The sequence below is a fragment of the Podarcis liolepis genome, assembly GCF_965112155.1.
Source record: "Podarcis liolepis genome assembly, chromosome: 1".
NCBI lineage: Eukaryota > Metazoa > Chordata > Lepidosauria > Squamata > Lacertidae > Podarcis > Podarcis liolepis.
In genome coordinates this window covers 21763855-21790171 of record NC_139554.1, presented here as the reverse complement: position 1 = coordinate 21790171, position 26317 = coordinate 21763855, and the positions used below count along the sequence as shown (strand labels likewise).

General features: G+C 45.0%; 2 protein-coding genes across 2 annotated transcripts in view; one reads left to right on the top strand and one right to left on the bottom strand.

Moving 5' to 3' along the window:
* ASB2 (ankyrin repeat and SOCS box containing 2) overlaps positions 1-13068 on the bottom strand; it is a 28723-nt gene extending 15655 nt beyond the window's left edge. Inside the window, exons 1-5 of the mRNA XM_083502107.1 lie at positions 12726-13068; positions 6367-6624; positions 2893-2973; positions 1969-2135; positions 1135-1290 (exon numbers count right to left, since the gene is read on the bottom strand). Coding sequence (XP_083358233.1) covers positions 1135-1290; positions 1969-2135; positions 2893-2973; positions 6367-6587 — 625 coding nt within the window. The 5' untranslated portion in view covers positions 6588-6624; positions 12726-13068. The remainder of the gene's footprint in view (positions 1-1134; positions 1291-1968; positions 2136-2892; positions 2974-6366; positions 6625-12725) is intronic.
* LOC310706715 (endogenous retrovirus group 3 member 1 Env polyprotein-like) overlaps positions 1-26317 on the top strand; it is an 874531-nt gene that overhangs the window by 820622 nt on the left and 27592 nt on the right. The gene's annotated exons all lie outside the window — the stretch shown is intronic.

Below are 26317 nucleotides of genomic sequence, written 5' to 3'. Positions count from 1 at the left end.
GGGGACAGCGGGAAAGGCTCGCTGCGCCTCCCACTGTCCCCCGAGTTTGCGGGGCTGGCGACGGGGAGGAGCAGGCTTCTCCCCCCCCACCAGCCTTCTAGCCAAGTCGGGGGACAGCGGGAAAGGCTCGCTGCGCCTCCCGCTGTCCCCCGAGTTTGCGGGCTGGCGATGGGGCTCTCCTGAAGCCTGCATTCGCCCCATAGGACGCACACACATTTCCCCTTCATTTTTGGAGGGGGAAAAGTGCGTCCTATAGGGCGAAAAATATGGTACCTTGCGAAAGTTTGAGCAAACAAATAGAGAGGCTACATTAAGCAATGTGTTTGAACACTGAATATGTAAGTTTATGTCTAAAGTCAACGGTGAGAACAAACACCATTATATGTACTGCTGGATAAGTGTTTAAAGCTCATATCACTGGGTCAAGTTAATCAGTTTTGTTGACTTAATTGAGCTAAATAATTTTAATTGAATTTTGAATAAATGTACAATTAATTGTTACTGTTTCGAATTTTGTTGTGTTATTATCTTCTTTAGCGTGTCGTGCAAACCACTATTCTGAATAATAATAGTTTATTATATTATTATAATTTATTGTTGTTATTAGAATATTACTACTACTACTACTAACTAATGCTTTTTATAAGGTAGGGGACACTAGGGATGAGTTCATGCCACCAAGTGGGAAGAGGCCCAAAAACGTTTGGGAACCATTGAACAACTTAGACTTTGGCCTGATCCAGCAGAACTCTTTTTATCTTCTTATTTCAAGAGCAGCTTGAAATAAGAGCACTGCCACCCCGGCCAGATATGCTCACCAGCACCCACTAACAGAGGAGAAGAATCCCTAGGGGACACTTTGCCCAGTGCCTTCTCAAACCTGGAACCAGCCCTGATTTCTGAACTACCGCGGGCTGGGGTAGCAGTGGCGGGCAGTGGCCCAGGCCTAGTTTTTTATGGAGCTGTCACATGCCTGTGGACACTGCAGCAGCATGACAGCATATGATGTCACGATGTTGTGCATGGCACCGCTGGGCACCCACTGTTGGGGGTCCAAGTTGGCACACACAGTTTCCAACTAGAAAAGTAGTCTACTCGTGGGCACTCAAGACCTATGAGAATCAAGCAGCTTACCTTTATAAAGTGGAGTCTCCCTAGCTTTGTTTGCAATATCAGGTTCTGCTCCAGCCTGCAGCAATAAACGCACACATTCAAGATTCCCTCTATTTGTTGCTAAGTAGAGCGCCGTTTCCTCCTGAAGCGTACGCTGATCAAGTAACCCAGGATAAGCTATGGAGAAAGCGTTGATCCATATTTAGTGAGGCGTGTAATGTACACAGATAATTCTCACATCAGACACTGTGCTCAATAGTGTCAAACTTTTATGTGATAGCTAACCACCCACATACAACTTGTCTTACTCTTTCGTCAGGGTTAAAAAAATTCTTGCTCCAATTGTGATAGAATACATTTTCAGAGTAAGTTTAGGAAGTCTGATCACCTGAGTTCACCACCCTCTCCTGCCATTGTTATTGGCGATGTTTTTGGTACACAGTATTCCCATTAAAAGCCACCACAGGAGCTTATTGCCATTCAAACTGGGGTGGGGCAGGAAGAGTTTAGAGGACATGGAGAAAGAAACCTTCAGCACATGCCAAGAGAACTCTCCATAAAAGCTACCAGGATGTTTAATTTGGGTAACATGCGCTCTTGCTTGCTATGCATGATCCACTGGGATGGGGGTGAGGGGCAGAAGATACGGTGAAAATGCTATTTATAATCAATACATTAGCCTTTAACCTTTGGTGGGGGGGATGTGTATAATCGTGAAATTCCTTGCATGTACAAAAATAGGCTGAATAAGCAAGCTTGCATCTTTCAGGGAGTGATATGACTCAATGGGTTACTCTATACCCTGTGATGGTTTCGTGATTTGATCTTATCAGTTCTTTTTTTCCTGATACTTGCATTTATACAGCAGTTTCAAGCAGCGCTCTTGTCCATAGTAAGCAGCCTCGTGGAGGGGCAACCATCCATCTTTGTTAGGCTGTGCAAGGTTTTTCCCCGACTGCATCATTTTAAGAAGTGCGTTTTCATCTCCTCTCTGGATTGCTGACACCACAGGATCCAGCACTCTTTTAAAACAAAGTTGAAAACTCGTCACTTTTTGCAGGGTTGCTTCTGACATTTGCAATGGCATGGCAGCACTATCCATGCCCTCGCTGTGAAACCATCCACTATGGTGGTTGAACTTATGGGGCTGTTCCCCCACCCCCTTGAAGTCACTCATATTTTATGTGGCTGAATAAATTACACAGAGCCCCAAACAAACTCTCCCACCCACCTGCAAGCCAGCAAACACAGAGGGCTATATATTCCAAAAGCAACTGAGATCAGATCCCTGTGTCCCTATTTTCATGCTCTTTAGTGCATTGGCTCTCCCATTTTGCACACTGAAGGCACGCATGGCAACACAGCTAAAAATAATTCCAGTCAGCTTTGTTTACTATTTTGACATGGGAACTGGTTGATCTAACTAAATCGCTAGACGAGGATCCTGTTTCCGCTGAGTCAGTCACTCCAGTGCAACGGAGAGAGTCCTAAAAGATGGGGTTAGAAAGGGACGCTTTCAATATCAGCAGGCCTCCGGGGTGGGTGGAAGAGGTGGGGGGGGGGAGAAGGGCAGGCAGGGAGAGGGAACGGGGAAAGTCAGTCCCTTTTCCCTCGGCCAGTTATGCAAACTCCTTAGAAGACGTAAAATGATGCTACAATTGTCACCGCACGCCTCCCCACCCCAAACCCCTTCTAGCTGTCTAGTCAAGCCAAGCACACGACAACAAATGTAGCCTAATAATGAAAAAAAGAACAGGAAAGAAGGTAAGGAAGACTTACTCCGGCTGGGGTGTTTTGAACAGGCTGCCATCGTACCTCCGTCTGACCCCTGAACTGGCCGCTTGATTCTGTGCTGATCGCCTGGAGTGATGACGGCACGAATGAAATAATGAAAAATACTCCGAATAAGAAAAGCAGGTCATGTCTCGGGTTGCTTAGTGGTGGGCCTGGGGACTGAGAAAGCCACTGAAGGAGACAATATCCAGTGGACCTGCAGCCCCCTCTGGGTCTTTAAACAAAGGCAGGCTTGTTCTGGCTCAGCTGCTCTCTCGGTTCTGGATTATTTTTGGCCTTCAGAGTGTCAGGGGATTCAAATGACCATATAAGACAACAGGGGAGATGAATCCCTCCATCACCACCCAACAGGCAGAGAAAGAGTTTGAGGGCCTTCTTTGCTTCAGGGAGAAGGATGGCTGGATAGTTTTTGTTGTGAAACAGCTGTGGGAATGAAAGCTTTGCAAGAAACTTTCAGATCAAGACCAAGAAGAGATCGCTGGGGTTGCCAGGTCCAAACAAGATGGCCTGCTATATCTTTCAGAATTGCAGAATTACATTGAAGACAGAATTTCACCAGATGCGTAAGTGTGTGACGTGAGCTTCATGGCTGAGTGGGGATTTGAACCCTAGACTCCACTCTAACCACTACCCCACACCAGCTGTGACCATTGTACCACGCTGTGGCAGATCTACAGTGAAGGGAGAGGTTGCGCTTAGTGGAGCTCCGTTTTAAAAGCCTTTTAAAAAAGTGGTTTTCCTTTCCAATTATATAAAAGGCAGGACATAATCAACAGAGGAACAGGAATATTAAAATATAACTTGATAAAATATGAAACACAGTGGGAGGCACTAGTTAGCCTTTTCCTAGGTCATTAGATAAAAACATCAGACAAGAGAAAAGATGAAAGACAGTTTGTGCCCTCCTCCAAAAACGTGTAATACATGAGCTTAATACGGTCTGATGAAGTCTTTCCTTTAAGAAGGAGGGGTAAATGTATATTGCTTTGAATTTATTAGATCTTTGCATGACATTGATCTCTATCAGCATAATATATTATGAATATATCAAGCACTTCCTAAGCCCTATGCAACTCAAGAATGGACTTGCATTGGACTTTGCAAATCTGGAAAACAGAGTACCCCCCACAACTGCTCAAATGACTTTGCTACGCTTTCCTGGGTCATGCTGCTCCTAATTTTGCAACTGCCAAGTTAGCTAATTTTAAAATAATCGTGTTTACTGTGGTCAGTGGGGATTTCCCCGAAGGGTGATTTCATACATCTATGCAATTGCTACTATGAGCCAGTCATCTGACCCAGTTTGTAAACTAACACGGTGAAGTAACATATGAACATAAAGTATTGCACAAGAAAGACTAAAGTGCCCTATTTATTCTGATGATCACTAGGATGGCTCAAGTCAGCAAGATATGTTTTGTTTTTTAAAAAAGTTCCAGAGTTGGGTCAAATATTTTTGGAAGTGGAAACAGACATATGTAACAGTTTTAAGCAGCACTGACATAAGGGTGTTCAGACACACGTGGAAAAAAGTATTCTCAAATGTGACATTTTCTGTTTCACTAATTTCATTTTAACCAATAGCTGCTGTTGTATGCTCATTGCATACATGTAAGCTCTAGTTGCACTTTCGTTTTACTCTGTAATGCTAAGATGAATACCGTATTTTTCGCCCCATAGGACACACCGTCCCATAGGACGCACCTAATTTGGGGGGGGGGGGAATAAAGAAAAAAAAAATTCCCTCCCCAGGCACGGGGCAGGCGCAGGGGAAGCCTGAGCTTCCCCCGACCCCAGCCCCCAGAACAGCCTGCTATCTGCAAGCCTAGGGAGCCGCGCCAGTCTCCCCAGGCTTGCGGAGAGGTACGCAAAGCCCGGGGGCGCTCTTCAGCGCGCACCAGGCTTCGGAATGCAGGCAGCTCTGCGCTACCCTCCGGAGCCCCGCATGGCTTCGCGCCAGGATAGAGGGTGGCGCAGAGCTGCAGGAAGCCCTGGAGCGCAGGCAGCTCTGTGCCACCTTCCGGAGCCCCGCACGGCTTCGCGCCGGTATCCGGAGGGTGGCGCAGAGCTGCAGGAAGCCCTGGAGCGCAGGCAGCTCCGCGCCACCCTCTGGAGCCCCGCACGGCTTCGCGCCGGGATCCTGAGGGTGGCGCGGAGCTGCAGGAAGCCCGGGAAAGCCTGCATTCACCCCATAGGACGCACACACATTTCCCCTTCATTTTTGGAGGGGGAAAAGTGCGTCCTATAGGGCGAAAAATACGGTAAGTTCTACTGCTCTGAAGGGTCATATTGCATACACCTAAGCTCCAGTTGATTTGTCTCAGGCTGCAATTTGTGTATTCCATTCTGAACGAAAAGCAGCTGTGGAGGGCTTCAGTCTGGATCATGCTTGAAAGTGTGAGCCAGACAGCAGGTTCATGCACTGTGTTTCATTGAAAATGAAGTGGCACTCTAAAAGCACACTTTTTTAAAAAAAAAATGTGTTTAATGTAATGTAGTTTAGTCCTGTGTATTCAGTCAAATATTTTTTTACCAGAAGATTCAAATAGCAATTTGAGGGCTTGTCAGCTAATCAATATTTCACTCAGCGCCAAAATCTGACATTTAAAACACCACCAACACATTTCTGCCCTTCTCTTCCTCCAAGGATTTCAGACAAATATAAGACGTATCCTGCTGCATCAGGAAAATGCTCCATCTAGTCTAGCATCCTGTTTTCAATGGCCCACCAGGTGCCTGTAGAAAACCCTCAAGTTGGAGAAGAGCAGAAGAGCCTTCTCACCTCCTGTGGTTTCCAGCAACTGATATTCAGAAGCATCATTGCTTCCAACTGTGGAGGCAGAGTATAACCATTGTGGTTTATAGCCATGAATAGCATTATCCTCCATAAATTTATCTAATGCTCTTTCAAGGCCATCCAAGTTGGCGGCCGTCACTTCTTCTTGCAGGAGCAAATTCCAGAGTTTAACTAGGTACCGTGTGAAATATTTTCTTTTGCCAGTATGCAGCTTCACTGGATATGTTCCTAAGTCCTTGTGTTTTGCAAGAGAGAGAAAACCTGTTTCCCTGCCAGCTTTCTCCAGATGCATTGTTGTATAAACTTCCATGGTGTCCCCTGTTACTCCCCTTTCCTCATAGGGGGCTGGCTCCACCCCTTGATAATTTTGGTTCTCCTTTTCTGGAACTTTCCCAACTATAGAATGTGCTATCTGGGGATATTGTGAGGTGTCTTTCTGGACTATCTCCAGCCCGGTTACTAGTCAGGGCAGGGCTTGCGTAGCCTCAGAGCAGCAACCGTATCAGGCAACAGAGCCAGAGTTAACATCTAACCTACCTATAACAGAGTAATCACAGAAGCACTAACACAAATGTTTAGGACTGGGGTGCAGGACATGCGGTGAATTTACAGTAGGAAGAGGTGGGGTGTTTTGTGTTTGCTTTCTTTCCTTGCTTCTTTACCTTTGCCAAGGGTAAAGGTAGAAATTCTGGCAGTAAGGGTCGTTGTGGGTCGGCGTGGTTGTCTTCTGTGTAGCTGTTTGCTCTGCAGGGTCTTCCGTCAGGCTTTGCTGGATGGCCAACTCAATGAGCTCATCTTCGCTCATACTGCTATAGAGGCTGTAGTCCTCATGTCCTAGAGCTCCCGCCTGCGAATTCCTGGCCACCGTGACCTGTGTCGCCATCTTCCCTGTTAAGTCGGAAAGAGACGGCTCCAAACACCTGGAATGCACAGAAATGAGACTTAGGTTGTGTCCAGATGGGGGCGGCAAACTGTTGGGATACTGCCAGGGAGATAAAGTCCATCATGGCCCCAAGCCGTGCTGCCGGACGATCCATCAATCTCCCGTAGTCACGCAGTATCAGTGATTAGCGACACGAGTTTCCTTGCCACATTCCAGGGCTCATGCACGCTCTTATCAGCAGATAATGCACAGCCAGAAGTCGCACTCAGGAGAACATTATTTACAAGCTTTTATTCAGCGTTGATCAGAACAAAGAAAGACATGACTGTCTGCGTCAGTCTTTGACAGAGAGAGAAAACGAAAGCAATAGCAAACATACACATCCTGTGAAGAGGAAATACGCAGGCTGTGACACAAACATCCTGCTCCCTTTTAAGGTGGAACAGAAATATCCTAACACAAACAGGCCATGTGGACCTGATATTCCTGTGCGCATGACTGGCAGGAGATCGATCGCACACTCCCTCCCCCCCCCCCAGTCGTGGTTGTCCATTGAAGCTTCACTACTTGCCATCTACATCAGTGGATGGAGCTTCACAAAATGTTTCTGGGCTGTGTGATGCTGTTGCTTTGTCCTGCCTTCTGTCACTCCTCCCTTTCCTTTCCTTTCCTTTCCCTTTCCTTTACCTTTACCTTTCCTTTTCAAAAATTAATTAATTAATTAATTTTACAATTTTCAATTTTATACATTTCAATAATTTTATAATCATTTTTACATTTCAAAACTTGACTTCTTTCCCCCTCTTTCCTTAAATTTATTTTTAGTATTTTCTGCATCTCCAAATTAACTTAATTTACTCATTTATTCATCTACTTTAAATATAAACTTATAAAACTGCAGGATATTAAAATAAACCTGCCAATGTTCTGTTTACAATTTATTTGTACATATTCAATAAACCATTCTCATTCTTTTATTAAAAATTTGCTACCTTGATTTCATTATTTTTCCAGTATGTTTTGCCATTTCTGCATATTCCATAAGTTTTTGTATCCATTCTTCTTTTGCTGGGACTTCTTTCCATTTTGCGGCAAGTAACATTCTTGCCACTGTAGTCTCATACATGAATAAATTTCTATATAGTTTGGGTAGTTCTGTCCCTATAATTCCCTCTCATTTTCCATTCCGGGCACCCATGCAGGTACAATAGGTTTGCAAGAGCATAAGAGCAAAGGTTATAAAAATTGTCCACAAGGGAGGAAATGGAGGGTTGTGCTGACTGCTTTCCTTCAACGTAACCCCACTTTCCACACACACGCGGAAGTCTGTTCATATATAAATTGGGGTTGGAGGGGTGACGCCTTATAGAATCACATTGTAGAGTTGGAAGGGACCCTATGGGTCATCTAGCTCAACCCCCTGCAATGCAGAAATATGCAGCTGTCCCATGTGGGGATCGAACCTGCAACCTTGGCGTTATGAGTACCACACTCTGACCAACTGAGCTTTAGTAAAGCAGCCTTTCAAGGAGCAACTCTCCTTCATCTTCACTCACAAAGCTTTGCCGTTTTGCGCAAATTTCTTTCTACCCTCACTTCTAGGAGCAAAATAAAACTGAGGGTGAGGTAGGACTTTTTTTTATCACAGAAAGCTGATTATTCCCAGTAGTTGGTGTTAAGTTTCAGGCCACTATATGCTTTTTTGCAAAACCAAAAAGAGACTCTTGCTAGAGTTGTCACGTACCAGCTCTCCCCTCCTACCTCCCAGGTCCTCCTTTCCTGAGTTGTGTCACCCTTTAAAAATACTCTATTAGAGATCAAGTTGCAACTTGACATTTGCCAAGTATTTCATATGACACATAAAGGAAAATAAACAGCTCTCAGGAGGTCATTGTGTGAGGAGGAGCATTGCAGGGAAGAACATTTCCTTCAGGAGGGCACAGCGTGAAACGCAATGGGTGTTTGTGACAGTACTAAGACAACTGTCTGAATATGCTGGAAGAGGGTTCAAAGTCCTGTACATACATACACACACAATGGCAGCCATTTTGTTTTCTAAGCTCCTGAGGTCAATATACTGACTGTTCACAATGAGGTAAAGCTGAACTCACGCTGAATTTTTAAGTCAACTCCCGTTGCCTGAGGTGCTGTCCAAATTTCACCTCTCTGCTCTTAGCATATAAGCCAGGCTTCCTCAACCTCGGCCCTCCAGATGTTTTTGGCCTACAACTCCCATGATCCCTAGCTAGCAGGATCAGTGGTCAGGGATGATGGGAACTGTAGTCTCAAAACATCTGGAGGGCCGAAGTTGAGGAAGCCTGATATAAGCCAGCTAACCAGTTTGATACAAACAGGCACACAGACAGAAAGAAGTGATTGCTAGGAACAGTTCCACCATGGAGCTGCCAGATCCCAGGAGGCTCTTACCTTCCACCTGACGGCCATTTCACACATTACCCCGAGGGAAACCTGAGTATACCCAAGAGAGAGCTGCCGCCGTCATGGTTCCCCTGTGGAGTGTATGCGTATGGCACACGCGTCTGCCACATTAGACACGGCATTTTCATCTAAAGATATACTGTAGCGTGTAAGGCAACCCCAAGCCAGACATTGGTGTAACAACTTCAGGGAAGTTTGCCAGAGCTGCATTTTCACACTTGCATTTGCCTATCTTTGAACACGTATCTAGACTTCCCCAATCCCATGTCTTGCTGTGGTACAGCAGAGAGAGGAATCAGTCAAATTATTGGGATTCGCTTCCTCAACGCAGCAACCTGCCTCACGGCCACATGCTAAGTGCAAAGCCTTACTGGTGCTTCTATCAGCTGTAGGGTTGCCATGTGTCCGGGATTTCCCGGAAATGTTTGGGGGGGCAGCACCCCCATCCGGGAGGATTTTTGCATTTTGGATTAAATATCCAGGTTATGGGTTTTTATTTTATTATTACTTTTTGTGGGGAACGCGCGTGCTCAGAAGGCTCTGTGCCCCAGAACAGAAAACACATATTGGGTAGCCTGGAGCAGCCTGCCGGGGGCCGTGCTAGGTCTGGTGTTGTTCCTGGCTGCCACCAGGCCTTGCACAGCTTTCCCAGGGCCATGTTAGGCTTCGTGGTGCTCCTGGCGGTCGCCAGGCCTTGCAGGGCTTTCCCAGGGCTACTCAGCCTCCCATCATGAGCAGGAGTAAGACAACAAAAGTAAGAGAGGGGAGGGAAGACATGGGGAGCAGGTGGACGAGGAAGGGGTTAGCGGCAGGGAGTGGGTGAGCGAAGGAGATATGAGATGGCAGGGTGCCCCAATAGCGGGGCGGAGGGCAGTTTGATAGCCAGAATATGGCAACCCTAATCTGGTGATCTATATCAGATTCCCCCAACCTGGTGCCCTCAGGATGTTTTGGATGCTCCTCATCCCTGACCATTGGCCAGGCTTGCTGGGGCTAATGGGGGTTGTAGTCCAAAACATCTAGAGGGCACCAGGTTGGGGAAGTCTGATCTAAATGTGATGACAAGAGCCCAACATTAACAAAACAAAAATACAGCTGTGTCATTCTGTGAAAAAGGAACCTGGGAACTGAAATGGAGAAGTCCTTCAGTGAATGGTTTCCCCCCTAACTGAACTCGCAGGAACCCGAGGACAAAGGAGTCAGGGCCAGACTCTTGACCTTTCTTGATCTACAGAAGGGCCAAGGGTATCCTGCCCATTAAATCGAATTTCAAATCGGCTTTTAACTAGGTTATTGGCAGAATCCCTCTTTTTAGCGTTAACCCACATCAGAGAGGTCTCCCGGTGGCTACTGGTGACTACAGCCCTTTTTGATATTCTCCAGGCCACATGCTCAATTACATGGGAAGAGAGGCTGGATTATAGCTACTAGCCATGCCCTTTATCAGCATGTGGCTGCTGGTCCTTCCTATGTACAATGGCACCTCGGGTTAAGTACTTAATTCGTTCCGGAGGTCCGTTCTTAACCTGAAACTGTTCATAACCTGAAGCACCACTTTAGCTAATGGGGCCTCCTGCTGCTGCCGCGCTGCCAGAGCACGATTTCTGTTCTCATCCTGAAGCAAAGTTCTTAACCCGAGGTAATATTTCTGAGTTAGTGGAGTCTGTAACCTGAAGCATATGTAACCTGAAGCGTATGTAACCCGAGGTACCACTGTACATCAAGTGGAATGTGAGAAGGGTCTCTCCACATGAGCAGCTGTAGACATGTAAGGCTCAGGAAACCTGGGTTCTGATTAGTAGTACAAAGCCTACATCAGCCTTCATCAACCTGGTGCTCTCTTGGACTGCAACTCACATCAGCTCCAGGCAGCATGGAGAATGGTCAAGGGTGACCAACAGTCCAGTAATCATCTTCGGATCATGGGTGCTCCAATGCATTGCATGGACACACACACACACACACACACACACAGCTACCACAACTAGAATGTCTTCTGTGTCCACATACCCTCCAATATGTAGCGTCTCAAAACCAGGACGCATGTCTTCCTGTCTGTACATGAGTCACTTGACCCATGAGTGATAATGGAGCCCCCCAGACACACTTTGGAGGGGGCGTGTTCTCATGGCACCCAAAAACATGTGTCTTGGGATGTCACACAAGATTGTGGCCCTGCAAAAAGTGCTTTTCGGGGTGAGATCTCAGTGCAAAATCTCACGAGAACACCATGCCCAAAATAGCCACCGTGCGCTCATGGGGGGGGGGGATATGGTGGCCTTTTCTTCTGGTATGCTTGCAGGGTATGTGTTCATTTCATCCAAAGGATTAAATGTGCAAATATATTTACAATAATGAAATGCACACACATTCCTTTCAGAGGCAGGGGGTGCAGATTGGCCACCTTTAAATTCTGCCTCCTTGCCCTGTTGTTGTTGTTGTTGTTGTTGTTGTTGTTGTTGTTGTTTAAATGTTTTCCTTGGTTTAGCTCACCAGCTGCTTTTGTACAGTGGGAATCTTCTGGTTTGTTGACCACAATTGCCTGTTGCAAGATCTGTATATTTCCAGCCACCCGAATCCTAAACACGTAAGATGGAACTTGCGGACCTTGAGACTTAATATTTTTAGATCAGCTACATAGGATGTAGGTCAGGCAAATATATTTTTGCCACAACGATTACTGCAGTCTGCTAAAGCACAGGGAACCAAGTTTCCAGATGATGAAACATTTCTGAGTAAATGGATCCCGCCAGTCCCCAGCTGTCTAGATACATCAAACTGTTTATGAAGTTGCCTTGGCACATCTTGGATGCCAACAACAACACTTCCATGCAATCGGTCCGCTCACCCACCCCTATATCTGTTATACTTTAGTCCTTACCATAAGTACCTGGATCTGGCCAGTCAGCCAACTAGCCCACCATCCTGTTCTAACAGTTGCCAACCACATGCTTATATGGGAACCCACAAGCAAGATGTGAGCAAAGAAGCACTCATTCCTCCTGCAGTTTCCAGCAACTGGTATTCAGGAGCATAATGCCTCCAACTGGGAAGAGCAAGGCCATGATCGCTAACAGCCATTGATAGTCTTTTCCTCCATGACTTTGTCTAATCCAAAATTGATAGCCATCACTGCCTCCTGTGGAAGCAAGTTCCGTCATTTAACTATGTGCTGCAGAAAGAAGTGCTTTTTTTTAATCTGTCCTGAATCTCCCAACTTTCAACATTCATACCACTTGGCATCCATCATCACAATTGTTGTATCTTGCCATAGCCATGGAAATAACAGAAACAATCTGGTTGAGAGAAACAGTAACTTAAGATGGCTTTAGCATTTCCCTGTAGGGTCTGTTGAAAGATCAGGCACTACAGACATCCAGATTCCTCTTCTAATATCAATCACCTCTGCATATAATATTTCAGAAGTAAAGACATCAAAACATTCCTTTTGAATGGATGCATATGCTATGGTAGAGGAGTGATAAATTACATATTTACATTTTAGTGAACCACTTAGGATGCAAAGTAAATTCTGTTTAAAAAGTCCTTTGTCTTCCAAGATTTCGTATGTGTAAGTCATTTCCCATAGTTAATTTAATGCATTCCTACATTTGGAGAAAGGAACGGTTATGCACATTGTAAGCAAATTACAGGTTCTGCACCCAACCAATGCATTCAAAGCATGCATAACTGCATTACCTTATAGCTGCTGTAGCTAACAAAGTTTACCCCGAAGTGATTTTCCTTGGTGAACTCTTAATTCAGAAAATCCCCTTTCGGGTGCATCTCTCTCCCGTCTCTGTGTGTTGATAAACTGCAGAGCAGCTCTGAACTCTCTCCCTCTTTGAAGTGCGGAGTTTATTTCTGGATCACCCCATGATCGACGATTACAAGCCAAAATATAAGTTGCTCTGAATCTCAGATTTCCTGTGTGAAGTCTGTGGCAAAGTGACTTGTTCCCCTCTCAAGTTTTCTCCCTGCAGCATTATAATCTGTAGAACTTCGCTTTCTGCAACATCCCTTTCCGAAATGACATAAGCCTGACCTTTTTGTTACATCATTATTTATTTATTGCCCTGTACAAGTAAACCATATATGGCCATGTTGCTGAAAGTTGGAAAGGAGTTTACAATGGCCATGCAATCTTCAAATGACTATGGCCGGACTGATATTTTTCAAGGGTTGTTTTTAGCACATGTAATCTCAGTTTTTTATCCCATACTTCCTCAGAAGAGTTCAGGGTTACACACACACGGTTACACACACATCACATACATACACAGAGAGAGAGTTTTTAAACCCCCAAAACAACATTGCAAAGTAAGCCATTCTGGGAGACACTGGCTTGGTTTTGCAACATGGTAAACCAAACTATGGCTTACCAGGATTGTGCAACCAGCATGCTGAGTCAAGTGATGGTTTGGTTTTGTGTGATGTACAAATCCAGGCTTATCGGAGAGCTTCCTACTCACTAACTATGAACTATAGAAAAACCCACCCCACCCCCCAAAAAAACCTTTACCACAAACCTGGGTTCAGACCACTCACTAAGCCATGGGAGCAAAAAACAAACAAGCAAAAAACTTAGGGAATGAGCAAAGTTTACACATTTGCATAGTCCCAGTAAACTATGGTTTGGCTTGAGTATCATACAAACCAGACCAGTGGAAGGCCAAAAGGTACCCAATGTGTTTCATGTCCAGGCAAGGATTTGAACCTGAGTTTACCCACTTTAAGTCTGAGTGTCTGTCTACTATGCCATAGTTTAGCAGCTAACTTTTGTCACAAGTAAGGGAAATCCAAACAGGTCAACCTATTAGGCTGCAAAACTGGACAGGCTACTGAGATGCTACATTCATTCTTTAGACATCAAAAGATGTAAGGTAGATACTTGTGCCTGAACTGACTTCTTCCAGGGAGAGAATTAGAGTTCTGAGGGCAAACAGATGTGTTACCTTGGCTTCTTTCCTGTCTTCAGTTAGAAAGCCTGAGTCTCAGAGCGTTACGTATTTTGAAAATCAGCAATTTCACATTTGAGTTCTTTACAGTTGTGTACATACCACACCTTTAAAGCACATTTGAAGCACATTCTTTCCATCAAAGAATTCTGGGCAATGCAGTTTGTCAAGGGTTGCCAAGAATTATAACTATCTGAGGGTTAAACTACAATGCCCAGAATTCTTTGAGGGACAGAATGCGTTTCAAATATGCTTTGAAGGTATACACAGCCTAAGAATAGCCAAGCTGGTGACTTATTGATACTGCTATCCAGTGCTTTTTTCCTATTAAAAAAATGTTTAGGGGTAGGTACTCTCATTTTAGGGACGCGGGTAGCGCTGTGGGTTAAACCACAGAGCCTAGGACTTGTCGATCAGAAGGTCGGCGGTTCGAATCCCTGCGACAGGGTGAGCTCCCGTTGCTCGGTCCCTGCTCCTGCCAACCTAGCAGTTTGAAAGCACGTCAAAGTGCAAGTAGATAAATAGGCACCGCTCCGGCGGGAAGATAAACGGCGTTTCCGTGCACTGCTCTGGTTCACCAGAAGTGGCTTAGTCATGCTGGCCACATGACCTGGAAGCTGTATGCTGGCTCCCTTGGCCAGTAAAGTGAGATGAGCGCCGCAACCCCAGAGTCGGCCACGACTGGACCTAATGGTCAGGGGTCCCTTTACCTTTTACTCTCATTTTCCTACTCTGCCCCTCAGTGAGGCCAAACTTAGATTCACAAAATGTGTCCCCCTGCATCCCCCCAAGAAAAAAGCACTGCTGCTTTCAAAGGGTATTTGTCATGGTGGCTGCGAGCTACGATCCAGGATCGGGGCAGCATCCCTCAGAAGATCAGCTGCTGGGAAACATGAGCAGGAAAGTGCTATCACATGTTCTGTTTGTGGGCTTCCCATGGGCATTTGGTCAGCCACTATGGGAATAAGGAAATGCCTAATACTGCCTTCAAACAGAGAGAGAAGATGGATAACTTGTTCTAAGTCAAAAGCAGAAGGTAATTGAGCTGTGTGACAGCCTCAGGCTGCAGGAAGCAAACCAAACTGCCACACCTATGGTCTGTGATTTTCTAAAGAACCTTTGGACCACATCAGCGAAGCCGAGACAGGGGTCTTGTCATCTGGGCAGCCCAGGGCCTCCATATACACTGCCCAGGATTGCATCCCAGGGAGGTCATTTCAGTGCTGCTAACGCAGCAGTTTGACTTCACCGCTGAAGGAGCATACCATTGTCTCTCAAGACAGATGGATGCCAACAATGGGAAACAGGTAGTTGGACTAGCTGAGCCTTTGCTCTGATCCACAAGGCTCTTCTAAAGTACTGGTGACTTGTTAATTATTACATTGTCAAGAAACCCTAGAGCTGCATCTCTTGTCAGACGGGGACTCTGGTGGGACAAGGAGGAAACTTAGCATGGAACTTGGAAAAATTGCAGTCTAAAGCTGCAATCTTTTAAACCCAGAGTAGAGGAGTGGAACCTCTGACCCTGCAAATATTCCTGAACTACAACTCCCATCAGCCCCAGCAAGCTGTGTCAATGAGCAGGGATGCTGGGAGAACATAAGAAGCTGCTGCTGGATAAGGCCAATGGCCCATCTAGTTCAGAGTCCTGGGCTAGATCTACACTGACCTGTTTAACGTTATTTCCCCCATTAGAATATTAGATACCGTATTTTTCGCTCCATAAGATGCACTTTTTTCTTCTTAAAATCTAAGGGAAAATGTCTGTGCGTCTTAAGGAGCAAATGTGTGGTCCCTGTACCCGGGCTTCCCTCGCCAGCCCCGACAAGCTCTGCATGCAGCCTTCCCGCTGCTCCCCGGGGCTGGCGGTGAGGGAAGCTCGGCTGAAGCCTGGAGAGCGAGAGAGGTTGGTGTGCACCGACCCCTCTCGCTCTCCAGGCTTCAAAGATAGCCACCTGAAGCCTCCGGAGCACAGTGGGAGCTCCTGCTGCGCTCCAAAGGCTTTGGGTTCCTTTTGCTGAAGGGTAGGTGCCCCTTCAGCTAAGGCGCAGCGCCCCTTTAGCTAAGCGGGAGGAGAAATGGAAGGGGTTCCGTTTCTCCTGCTGCTTCCTGAAGGGGCGCTGCGCAGAGAGGGAGAGATTTTTTCCCCCTTGTTCTCCCCCTCTAAAACAAGGTGCGTCCTATGGTCGGGTGCGTCCTATAGGGCGAAAAATATGGTATGTCGTTCTAAAATGTCACAGGGCATACCTGTTAGTTAAAATGTCTTTTACCTTGTTTTCCCCTGTCCAATGTAAGTAATACCACACCATTTTCCAAAATGGTTTCTTTTCCTGCTGCTGGTCGCTGGTTGCTCTGCTCTGCCCTCTGGCGCCACATTTTAATTCTCCCTCCCTCCCTTTGTGGTCCTTTGTTGCATGGACTGCAAAAGAGAAACCGGAAATAAAAACAATGAAATGAAAACATACTGCTAGGATGGATGAAGCAAAAGGCAGGAGGAGAAACTGAACACTGCCTTTCGAATACCTTTGGAGAGGGGTCAGAGTTTGAATACAATAAAAAGAAAAAGGCAAAATGCTACATAGAGACATATGCACAGTATTTCACCGATACAGCTGCAGAAAATGATAAAAAATAAGTGATGAAAAAACAAGGTAATAACGCTTTATGAATGTAAAAAGTAGGACTTCATGTGTCCATCTATGTTATCAAACCCCTTCCTTAATGTTAAAAACCATGAGTGTAGTTCTGCCCCTACTTTCCCATTTCATCAACATCTGGTGGGCCAAAGGTTCTCCACACTTACTATGTGCACTTACAGGGGAGTAAGAACCTTCAAATTCATCGACACTTACTTCAGAGTGGGTGTGCACAAGATTGTACTGCTGGGTTGCAGTGTTATTGTACAAACTTACCTGGAAGTACATTCAACTGACCTCAGCTGAATGTACTTCTGCATTGACGTGTATAGGAATGCACAGTAAATTGATGAGGTTCTTTCAGGTGCTATCCCAGGTGTCCTAGGTCCACCTCTACTTCGTTTAACATTCAGTTCGATGAAGCATTTTGTAGAACTTGAAAGCTCACTCGGTAATTTGCGACATTTTGGTTGGTCCTAATAAAGTTTGTGTAGCCATGTAAAAACACTTCTGTTGTTTTATGTACTATGTTTATCAAAATTGCTGATTTTAAAAATTCCACACAATTTGGAGAAACAGTACGTAAAACAAAGGAAAGGATATTTGTTAACACTCTTGTCCATGTTAATTTTGTTGTTGTTAACTCTTCTGCAAACCTTGAGAAGACTAACTGCAATGCAGTGTCTTAGACATGACATTTCCTGCCATTCCTAGAACAAAATATAGGTCATCATTTCTGCATTCAAGGCATGCATCTATCAAGGAGAGCATCTGTTTGTGCTATTCTTTGAACTCTGCAGGATGCGAAGACATCATTGGTTGTATCAAGGAACGCAAGGACATTGCTTTCCTTAGAAATATCAGATGCAGCTGACCATCGTCCATGGTGAGACTTCATACTATGGGAATTATTTGTCACTGCTAAGACAAGACCTTTAGGCGGTGATTAAGAACATTATTCTGACTGATCTACACCAACAAACATTATAAAAATCTGGCCTCTTGTTTTGAAGGTTCGCTGTAATAAATAGAGAGACAGAGAGACCGACAGAAAATGCCTAAAGTAGAACTTTAAAACAATGTTTCAGGTTGTCCCTATGACTTTTATCCAATTTTGTTTTCTGGCTTCAACTATCTGATTGCCATCCATTTGGTATCTGCTGACATTAAGGAAAGAAAACCTGAAAAGAGGGATATTTACGGAGCAATCTGAACCCCAGATCCACTAGGATGAGGTGTCAGGCATGGAGAGTCCTCCCCTTCCTTTGGTAACTTCACAGATAAGAATTAACAAGCAGTTGATAGATTTATAGTCCTTTTATTACAGCATCATGTTGCGAGCACAAATACACAGCTCTCTGCAGCTGGCTAGTCTAATCCTCCTTCTGACTTCTGTAGCCTTTTGGGCACCAATGGGAAGTTCCTCCCTCTGACTCCTTTACTCTCTGATACATTTGGACCTCCAGGTCTGTGGTGAGGGGGGTCCCCCACGCTCTCAGCTAGCTGCCCCCTCCCTTCTGGTTCTGTTGTCATTATCTCGTAACTGGGTAACTCCCCCCTAAGATGTTCAGCTCCTGTCTCTCTCTCTGCTTCTGAACATGCTGTGGACAAGGGAGGTGACTCTTTATTCCAAACTCCTTTCAGCTCAGCTACATAACCTAGCAACCCAGAAGCATATGCACCGGCAAAGATGGTTCAAGTCAAACTCTATTTCAAAGGCTTATTTTTGCCTCGGCCAGGCTTGGGCTGGCTCAGAGAGCAGTCAGCCTTACTCCTGAATGGAGTTTGGAATGGGGGTAAGTTATACCAGCCTAACTGTAAATTATGCTAACTTTCTATAATTTGGAATGCTGTGCCCAACCAACCATTAGCTTTGAACCTCTCCATCTTGTGTTCACAGCTCCATTACACTAATGCAGGGATCAGCAAACTTTTTCAGCAATGGGCCATTCCACTATCCCTGAGACCTTGTGGGGGCCCGGACTATATTTTTTGGGGGAGGAATGAATGATTTTTGCCTGCCCGCAAAGAGGCCTGAAGATGCTTCGCTTTACGTGTCCCAGTTGTCGTCCCAATAGCCACAGTTGGGCTTCTCCAGCCAGCCAGGCGCTATTGTAGGGTAGGAGGCTCTGTTGGCTGGCGAAGACAGAAACAGCAGCCCTGGCGGAGGAGCCGCGGATGGAGGTAGGGGAACTGAGGCATCGCCGAAGATTTTACCCACCACCTGCACGACAGAGAAGAAGACAGAGCCGCCAAAAAAACGAAGAAGACAGAGCTGCCCACCAACCTGCAAGTGGCGGCCGCAGCCACCACAATGACCTGCCTGAATGCCATGGGAGGAATGAAGGAGGGAGGCAGGCAGGCAGGCGGTGACGAAGAAAGCATGCGAGGAAGCAGCACGGAAAAGGGGCACAGAGAAGGAAGAACAAACTGAGGGAGAGGGAGGAGGAGCAGGAGAAAAACACAACAGCAGCCGGCATCACATGCCCCCTTCACAGCACTGCCCTGCTGAGGCGGGCAGGTGGGTGAGCCGACTCCTGCCATCAACAGCGCCTGGCATGGGACAAGATTGCTCCATCCCTGAAGAGAAAAGCACTGCCATGTGAGGAAGAAGGAGGGAGAGGGAAAGAACGTGTGTGCTGGAGATCCACGTGCTGGCGATCCACGCAGTGATTCCCCGACCGTCCACGGGCCGGATCTAGAAGGCAATTGGGTGGGTTTGCCCACCCATGCACTAATGCAAAGAAACCCAGATTGTGAGAAAGAAAAATGTAAAGAAGTCTTTATAGCAATACTGATAGCATTATTTTGTTTTGGCTCTCCATTTTTGTACAATTCCCCTCGCCGTATCCCTAAAAGCCACTTACAATGAGATTTTGGTAATATGGAGTGTTAATTAATTGATTAATCAGTTGCAAGACAGATGATTAATCAGCTAAAAATTCTCCAAACATTTGACACCCTTGCTGAATCTTTCAGGGGATACAGTGCTAGTACTTTCATTCTCTTATGTTTATTTTGAGGGCAAAGCCCTCAAGTCACCCTATTTTTTGCATGTTTGAATTTAACAGACAATGGAAAAGAAGCTCAAAGTTTCAACTGAACAAATTGGGAATGTCTCAAAACAGTAATTAGGCTTTATTAGTAGTGTAAAGGCTGCAATAATACGTTCCTCTAGGAATTCTTAATTTAGCAGTCAGTCTCAAAGCATTTGTAAAAGATTATAACTTTTCGCCTGCAAAATTAAATCCATGAGCTCTTGTCACTTCAAGACTGGCAAAAGCAGAAGACAACAGAGGATGTGAAAGTAGCGGTGTGAAATGAGAAGTGCAAGTTCTGAAAACTTGTTTCTTCTTTCTGGCCCCAAATAGCCAGCAGTGACTGCTAAAACAAGTCTTGCTAACCTCTCCTTCAACTCTAGACTAACTCATAACAGGTTGGTTTATGAACTCCTTTGATGGCTCAGTTGTGCCTTGGTTTGGATACAACAAATGTGATTTCTTATTAGAGAGTAGTGCAGGGGGGGGGGAATTGATTTAGTTCACTTTTAAAGGCAAATTTACCCAATTTGCACTTTTCCAATGCACCTGCCTTTGAAATTTGCACTTCTCTGACTACTCCAGTGCTGCTCTCTAGCCATGGGGTGGGGAGAGAAATAGCAATACGCATTATATTATGGGAAATGGCTATGCAAAAATGGCATATAAACGTGTCTATTTTAAGAGAAATTTACACAAAAATGCTGATGAGGCTTCATAAACACTTTTTTGGGGAAACACAGTTCGCAAACTGACATGGCAAGGTGGGTGAACTGAACTGAAGATTGTGAAATTAGATTCTGAGTGAAACCAAATCAACAGATTCATCCATTCCTGGCAGAGAGTATCTCTGTAATGGTGGCTGGTGTGCTGTAATAATTTCTAATGGGAAATGGGAAAGACTGGTTTGTAATTCAGAGAACCCATAACTCAGGTCTTCCTTGACCCTTCCCACCATGCCTAGCTGAAACAGAAAAATTACGCATTGACCACATGCTTGCCAATATGCTTGTTTTGCATTATTTAATCTGGAGGCCAGATTAGACATCACGTGAGAGATCCGTGCAGAAGACCTATTGGTTTGTTCGCTTTTTAAGAGTTAGGAACAGCCACCTAGGTCCTCAGTTTGGATGATGATTATGGGGTGTGTGGGTGTGATCCCCCTCCCACAAATTTTCTGTTAAAATCCTTCCCCAGGCTATTATTTGCCCCTCCAGTGAAAAGAAGTACTTGTCATTTCTCTACAAGGATAAAATGTTTTCTTTGTACCTTTCATGTATACACTCAGACATTAATGTTTGCATTATATTAATGCAAATTTAGTCAATGTGCACTGAAGGAAGAGAGAGAAAGACAGACAGACAGACAGACAGACAGACAGACAGACAGACAGAGAGATGGCTACTTATTATATGGCCAATATGGAAAAAACACAAAATACTGTTACTCCTTTACAGCTGGGGAAATCAGGTCATGTAAATGGGTCATGCAAATTTAGCTCAGTGGCTGAACTCCGGTTGACTTTGCTCAGTCCAGCTGTGCAGAGGCAAACGCTGGTTCTTCACTTGAGTATTTTTCCATTCCTTTGCTGCTGCTCCACGGTTTCCTGCTTCCTGGGGATGTACATGTGAAGAAAAGGAGGGACGGACCTTCTTCGTAAGTGACAGTGCCCACCTTTTTGTACTTCCCCCAAAGCCCAAACACAGGGGGGATATCTTTGTAGGAAAACAGCCTCTTGTGTGAAGAGCCCTTTCTTTACGATTGACAGGGAACCATACACCGAGGGAGGCAATATTGTTATCCGAGCTCCTCAACACCATTTTAGCTGATTGCTGACTCAGGCTGACAAGTTAAACCTTAGGGGAACTCACTGTTATGAGTCTCAGGCTCTCTCTGGGTAAATATCACCAGAAGGTCATGTACACAGATTTGAAATGGAGGGGGATCAACCAATGGAGGGGTAGTGTGTAAAACTGCAAATGCAACAGGAATTTAAGCAAAACTAAGGTGAATCTAAACAAGCACGCACTGCCTTGGTGAGTAAACACCACTGTTTAGCCGTTGTTTGCTTGGCAAATATCACTGATATTTCACCATGAGGATTAACAGGAATTTTTAATTAAAGCGTTCCTGAATTTTAGGAAATGTGGGGAAAGGTCTGGTCCTCTAATTAGCAAAAACAAAGGAAAAGTGGGGGGGGGGGAGGGAGATAAACATGACAATAGAATGGCAAGCGCTTTCCTACTGTGTAGAAAAGAACTAACTTGAATTAGGGTTCAAAAGGACTCTAGTTTTCAGCCCTAGGATTCAGCCCAAAATCTTTTAAGCATGTGCAAAGTGACACTGAATAGCCACAAACCTACCCCACACAACCTTGGCCACATCCCCAGTATACATGCAAAGCACTGTGGTACCACTTTAAGAGTCATGGCTTCCTCTGGAGAATCCCAGGAACTATATTATAGTTAGTTAAGGGGACTGTGGGAGACCGCTATTCCCCACATAGAGCTATAGTTCCCTGGGAAGAGGGACTGTTTGTTAAACAAAGGTGCCAGCTTGCGAGGGAGACTGGGGAGGTGTGACCTTGGGACGTCGGGATGACCCAGGGAGTGGAGCCAAATGCGGCAGTAGCGCTGCTTCAATGGCTGGCAGCTCCTCCTCTCTGGCGCTCAGCCGCCTTCTCCACCTGCCGCTGGCCGTGGGTTGCTCCTCCCATCTTTCCCTCACACAGCAGGAAGAGGAGCTGCTGGCCAATGGAGCCATGCTGTGCTATGCCCAGTTCCACATTCGGCCTCCTCTTGCCACCGCCACTGGGTGGGGGGTACTTTCCCCTCCTTCCCCTCCATGGCAGCAGGAGGAGAAGAAGGAGCCGACCACTGAAGCCATTCCATGTTCGGCCTCCTTCACCCCTATTTTTTTTCAACATGGGGGCATCTCCCAAAAAATTATGGGGGAGTCAAAAGAGGTGGGCCACTATGAATTGGCGCCTATGTTGTTAAACCATACTGGGCATTTCAGCTCGGTCAGGGGAATAGCAGTCTCCTAACAACTCCCCCCTAACAACTCCCCTCCTAACAACTCTCCTAACAACAGCCCCCTTAGCAAACTACAGTTACCATGTGTCAGGGACCGTGCTGAGGAGGGCTGCACAGAGGAGGAATGGTGGGAGCTTCCACCCCCCCCTCCCCTTGCTCCTGATCCGAATCCTGAATCTTCCCAGGAGCAGGAGGACAGTATAGATTTGGAACATTGGTTTGAGGAGGGACATCGTTCAGAAGGCAGAAGCTGGGAAATAACAGATGGGGAGCAGCTAGGAGAAGAAACACAAAGAGAGAGGGTTAACCGATTCACTGTCTCCGGAAAGCATTCACCCACTCTCCCGAAGGTCAAGAAGAGCTGAGAAAGTGGCAGAACAGAAAGCACACAAAGCACAGAGGGTACCAGCTCAGGATTACAAGACATAGCAATGACATGGATTAATGGGGACGTCGGGGGGTGGGATTCTTAATTGGGAGCACCGCCATTCCTAGGAGATGGGTTTTTTGTTCTCTCGCTGTGATTATTAAAGTTTCTAACTGGTAAGAAGATTCCTTTTCCTTTGTTCTGCTTATCTACTGCCACAGGGGGAGGAAGGCGATTCCCTGAAGCCTGATACCATGATTCTTTGGGAGGTTCATAAGGGTGTGTAGGCAGCACTCCAAAAAATTTTGTGATGCTCCTGTAAATTACCAAAACATGGCTTACCTTGCTGACTTTCCTGGAACACATGTCATTTAGGGCCAGTTTCCCCATTGCAAAAGCACATAGAAGTCAACTGACCATATCAAGCAGTTTACTTATCTGGAGATTCTTTGTGCAACTGACAGTGGCTGCTGTTGCTTGGAATGCTAGGCAGTGGTATGAAGATTCCCAATGTGTTGCCAGCAATCTTTGGTATATATTCTTGTATAATTTATTTGCTTTTATGGATGTTTGTGAGCAGGGCTACAAACGCTTTCCCAATTCAACCTCAAAGGTGAATGAGGACCCCATTCAAAAGGTTAGGTTCCCCATGAAACATCCATATTATTAATTTATTCTTATTTATTAAACATACATCAGCAGATATTCTCTGGTTGACTTTACAGAGCACAAAAGCAAAATCCAATCCAATGCAGTATTAAAAATGCAGCATGCAATGATTGAAACAGCCATTAGTTCTTTGACGTTTGTCTTCAAGAAATCAAACCCTCCCATGCCACAATCTTGTTTCAAAAACTGACATTTATTCATTTGTCTTGCATCCCTCCTGAGAAGCTAAATTTAGCACAAGTGTCTGGGCAAAATGTCAGATGACACGAGAGGATATCTGTTGCACAACATACCATAAGAGCGTGTAGCGTTTAACTCGGTTAAAAATAGTCATATACTTGACAAATGTGGCAGGCTCCTGTATTATATCAAATAGTGAGATAAACAAACTTTACTGCAATAATAGAGGTCAAAGGTATGCGGGGAAGACTGAACAGAGACAATTCAACAAACGAGTAGAACAAGTTATCTTATGCTTGATTTGTTTTTGGATGATCTCTCTCTATTTCTAGCAACTAGTACAGATCATTTTAAGCAATTTTAACTAAAGGACAAAAAAGCACCTGCCGTTAACAAATAAAATAAAGCCTACACAAAATTTTGAAGGAGGTGGGGGTATTATGTAATTTTTTACATGTTGTAAGCCACCTTGAACATGCTTTTGATTATGGAAAGGTGACATACAAATAAAATGATGATGATGACTGATAAATAAACTATTATGTGGCCATTATATATGTACACACACATAAACATTTCAGTATTTTTCCAAGCAGCAGACAACAGCCAAATTTTTGAACTGCAGAAGTCCTAAAATCAGTGATTTAAAAATATATATATGCAAAAGTATCTATTATCTTTTTCAGATCATGAAATGAAAGCCAACCAATACTCAAAATAAGTTTCTTTGCTTCCTCCTAACCTTGGGGCAAGGCCTTTTCCATGGTGGCACCCTAACTTCAGAATACCCTCCCTGGGACCCTTGCCCGAGCTTTCTATTTTAAGCCTGTGATTCAATGGAGAATGACACGGGATCTGTTCTAAATTTGCTCCAGACCAGTTGGTAACCCTATCCTGAAAACAGTAGTCTGAAACAGGAGCTGCTTCCACGCTGCACATTTACTGTAGAATAACCACAGTTTGCTCACTCACTTTTTTACAGGGCATCTGCGTGATATCATGAACATAACATCCTGCTCCCATATTTTCTCTGTTCAGATTCCACCCCCATCCCCATCTGAACTCAGAAAATGTTGTCGTCCCCCCCCTTAACACAATAGAACAACTGCACAATTTATCCAGGTGTAGGTGACCCATTGCACAACTATTCAGATTGTTTGGCCAGTTATGTCAGAAAGATCCTCCTGATGTTTAGCCAAACTCTCCTTTCTTGTAACTTGAATCCGTTGGTTCGAGTCCTACCCTCCAGAGCAGCAGAAAACAAGCTTGCTCCATCTTCCATGTGACAGCCCTTGAGATATTTGAAGATAGTTATCATAGCTCCTCTTAGACTCCTCTTCCCCAAGCTAAACAGACCCAGTTCCTTCAACTGTTACTCATAAAGCTTGGTTTCCAGACCCTTGGTCATCTTGGTTGCCCTCCTCTGCACATGGTCCAGTTTGTCAACATCCTTCTTAAATTGTGGTGTCCAGAAGTGGACACGGTACTCAAGGTGTGGTCTGACTGAGGCAGTATAGAGTGGTACTATTACTTCCCTTGATCTGGGCTGGATCTAGACACATCAAAAAATGTTTTAGGAAAACGCGTTGTAAATCTCATACAGTCAAGACTCAGTTCCTGAACGCCTCTGTTTTGGAATGTTTCAGCTCCCAAACGCCGAAAACCCGGAAGTAAATGCTCCGGTTTCTGAATGTTTTTCGGAAGCTGGATGTCCAACACGGCTTCCGCTTGCGTGCAGGAAATTCCTGCAACCAATAGGAAGCTGTACCTCAGTTGTCGAACATTTTGGAAGCCGAATGGGCTTTTGTTTACAACAGGAACAGATTATGTTCGACAACTGAGGTTTCACTGTACAGTAATGCAAAATCACATTGCCAAAGATCGAACTGTACAGTGCCATCTTCTGTCACAATGTTATTTATGCATTTGTGCTTCTTTTTCTTTTTTACTAATGTAGCTGAGTCCCTGGACACTATACTTTTGTTGATGCAGCCTAGAATAGCATTAGCTTTTTTTGTTGCTGCATCACACTGTGGACTCATGTTAAGCTTCTGGTCCACCAAGACCCCTAGATCCTTTTCACATGTGCTGCTATCATCTATCTATCTATCTATCTATCTATCTATCTATCTCTATCTATCTATTTGAATTTATATACTGCCCTATACCCAGAGGACTATCATCATCCCTAACTAGCAAGACGAATGGTCAGGGATGATGGGAACTGTAGTCCAAAAACAAATGGCAACACAAATATTGGAAAACACTGTTCTAAATGAACAAACAAATACTATGCCTTGTTTCATGCTATACTTGTGAGCAGGCAGACAAAAAATATCTTCATCCAAAGCGATTTAGCAAAGAGGCTGCTGCAGTGTTATGTACTGAGCTGAATAGGATCCAAAATG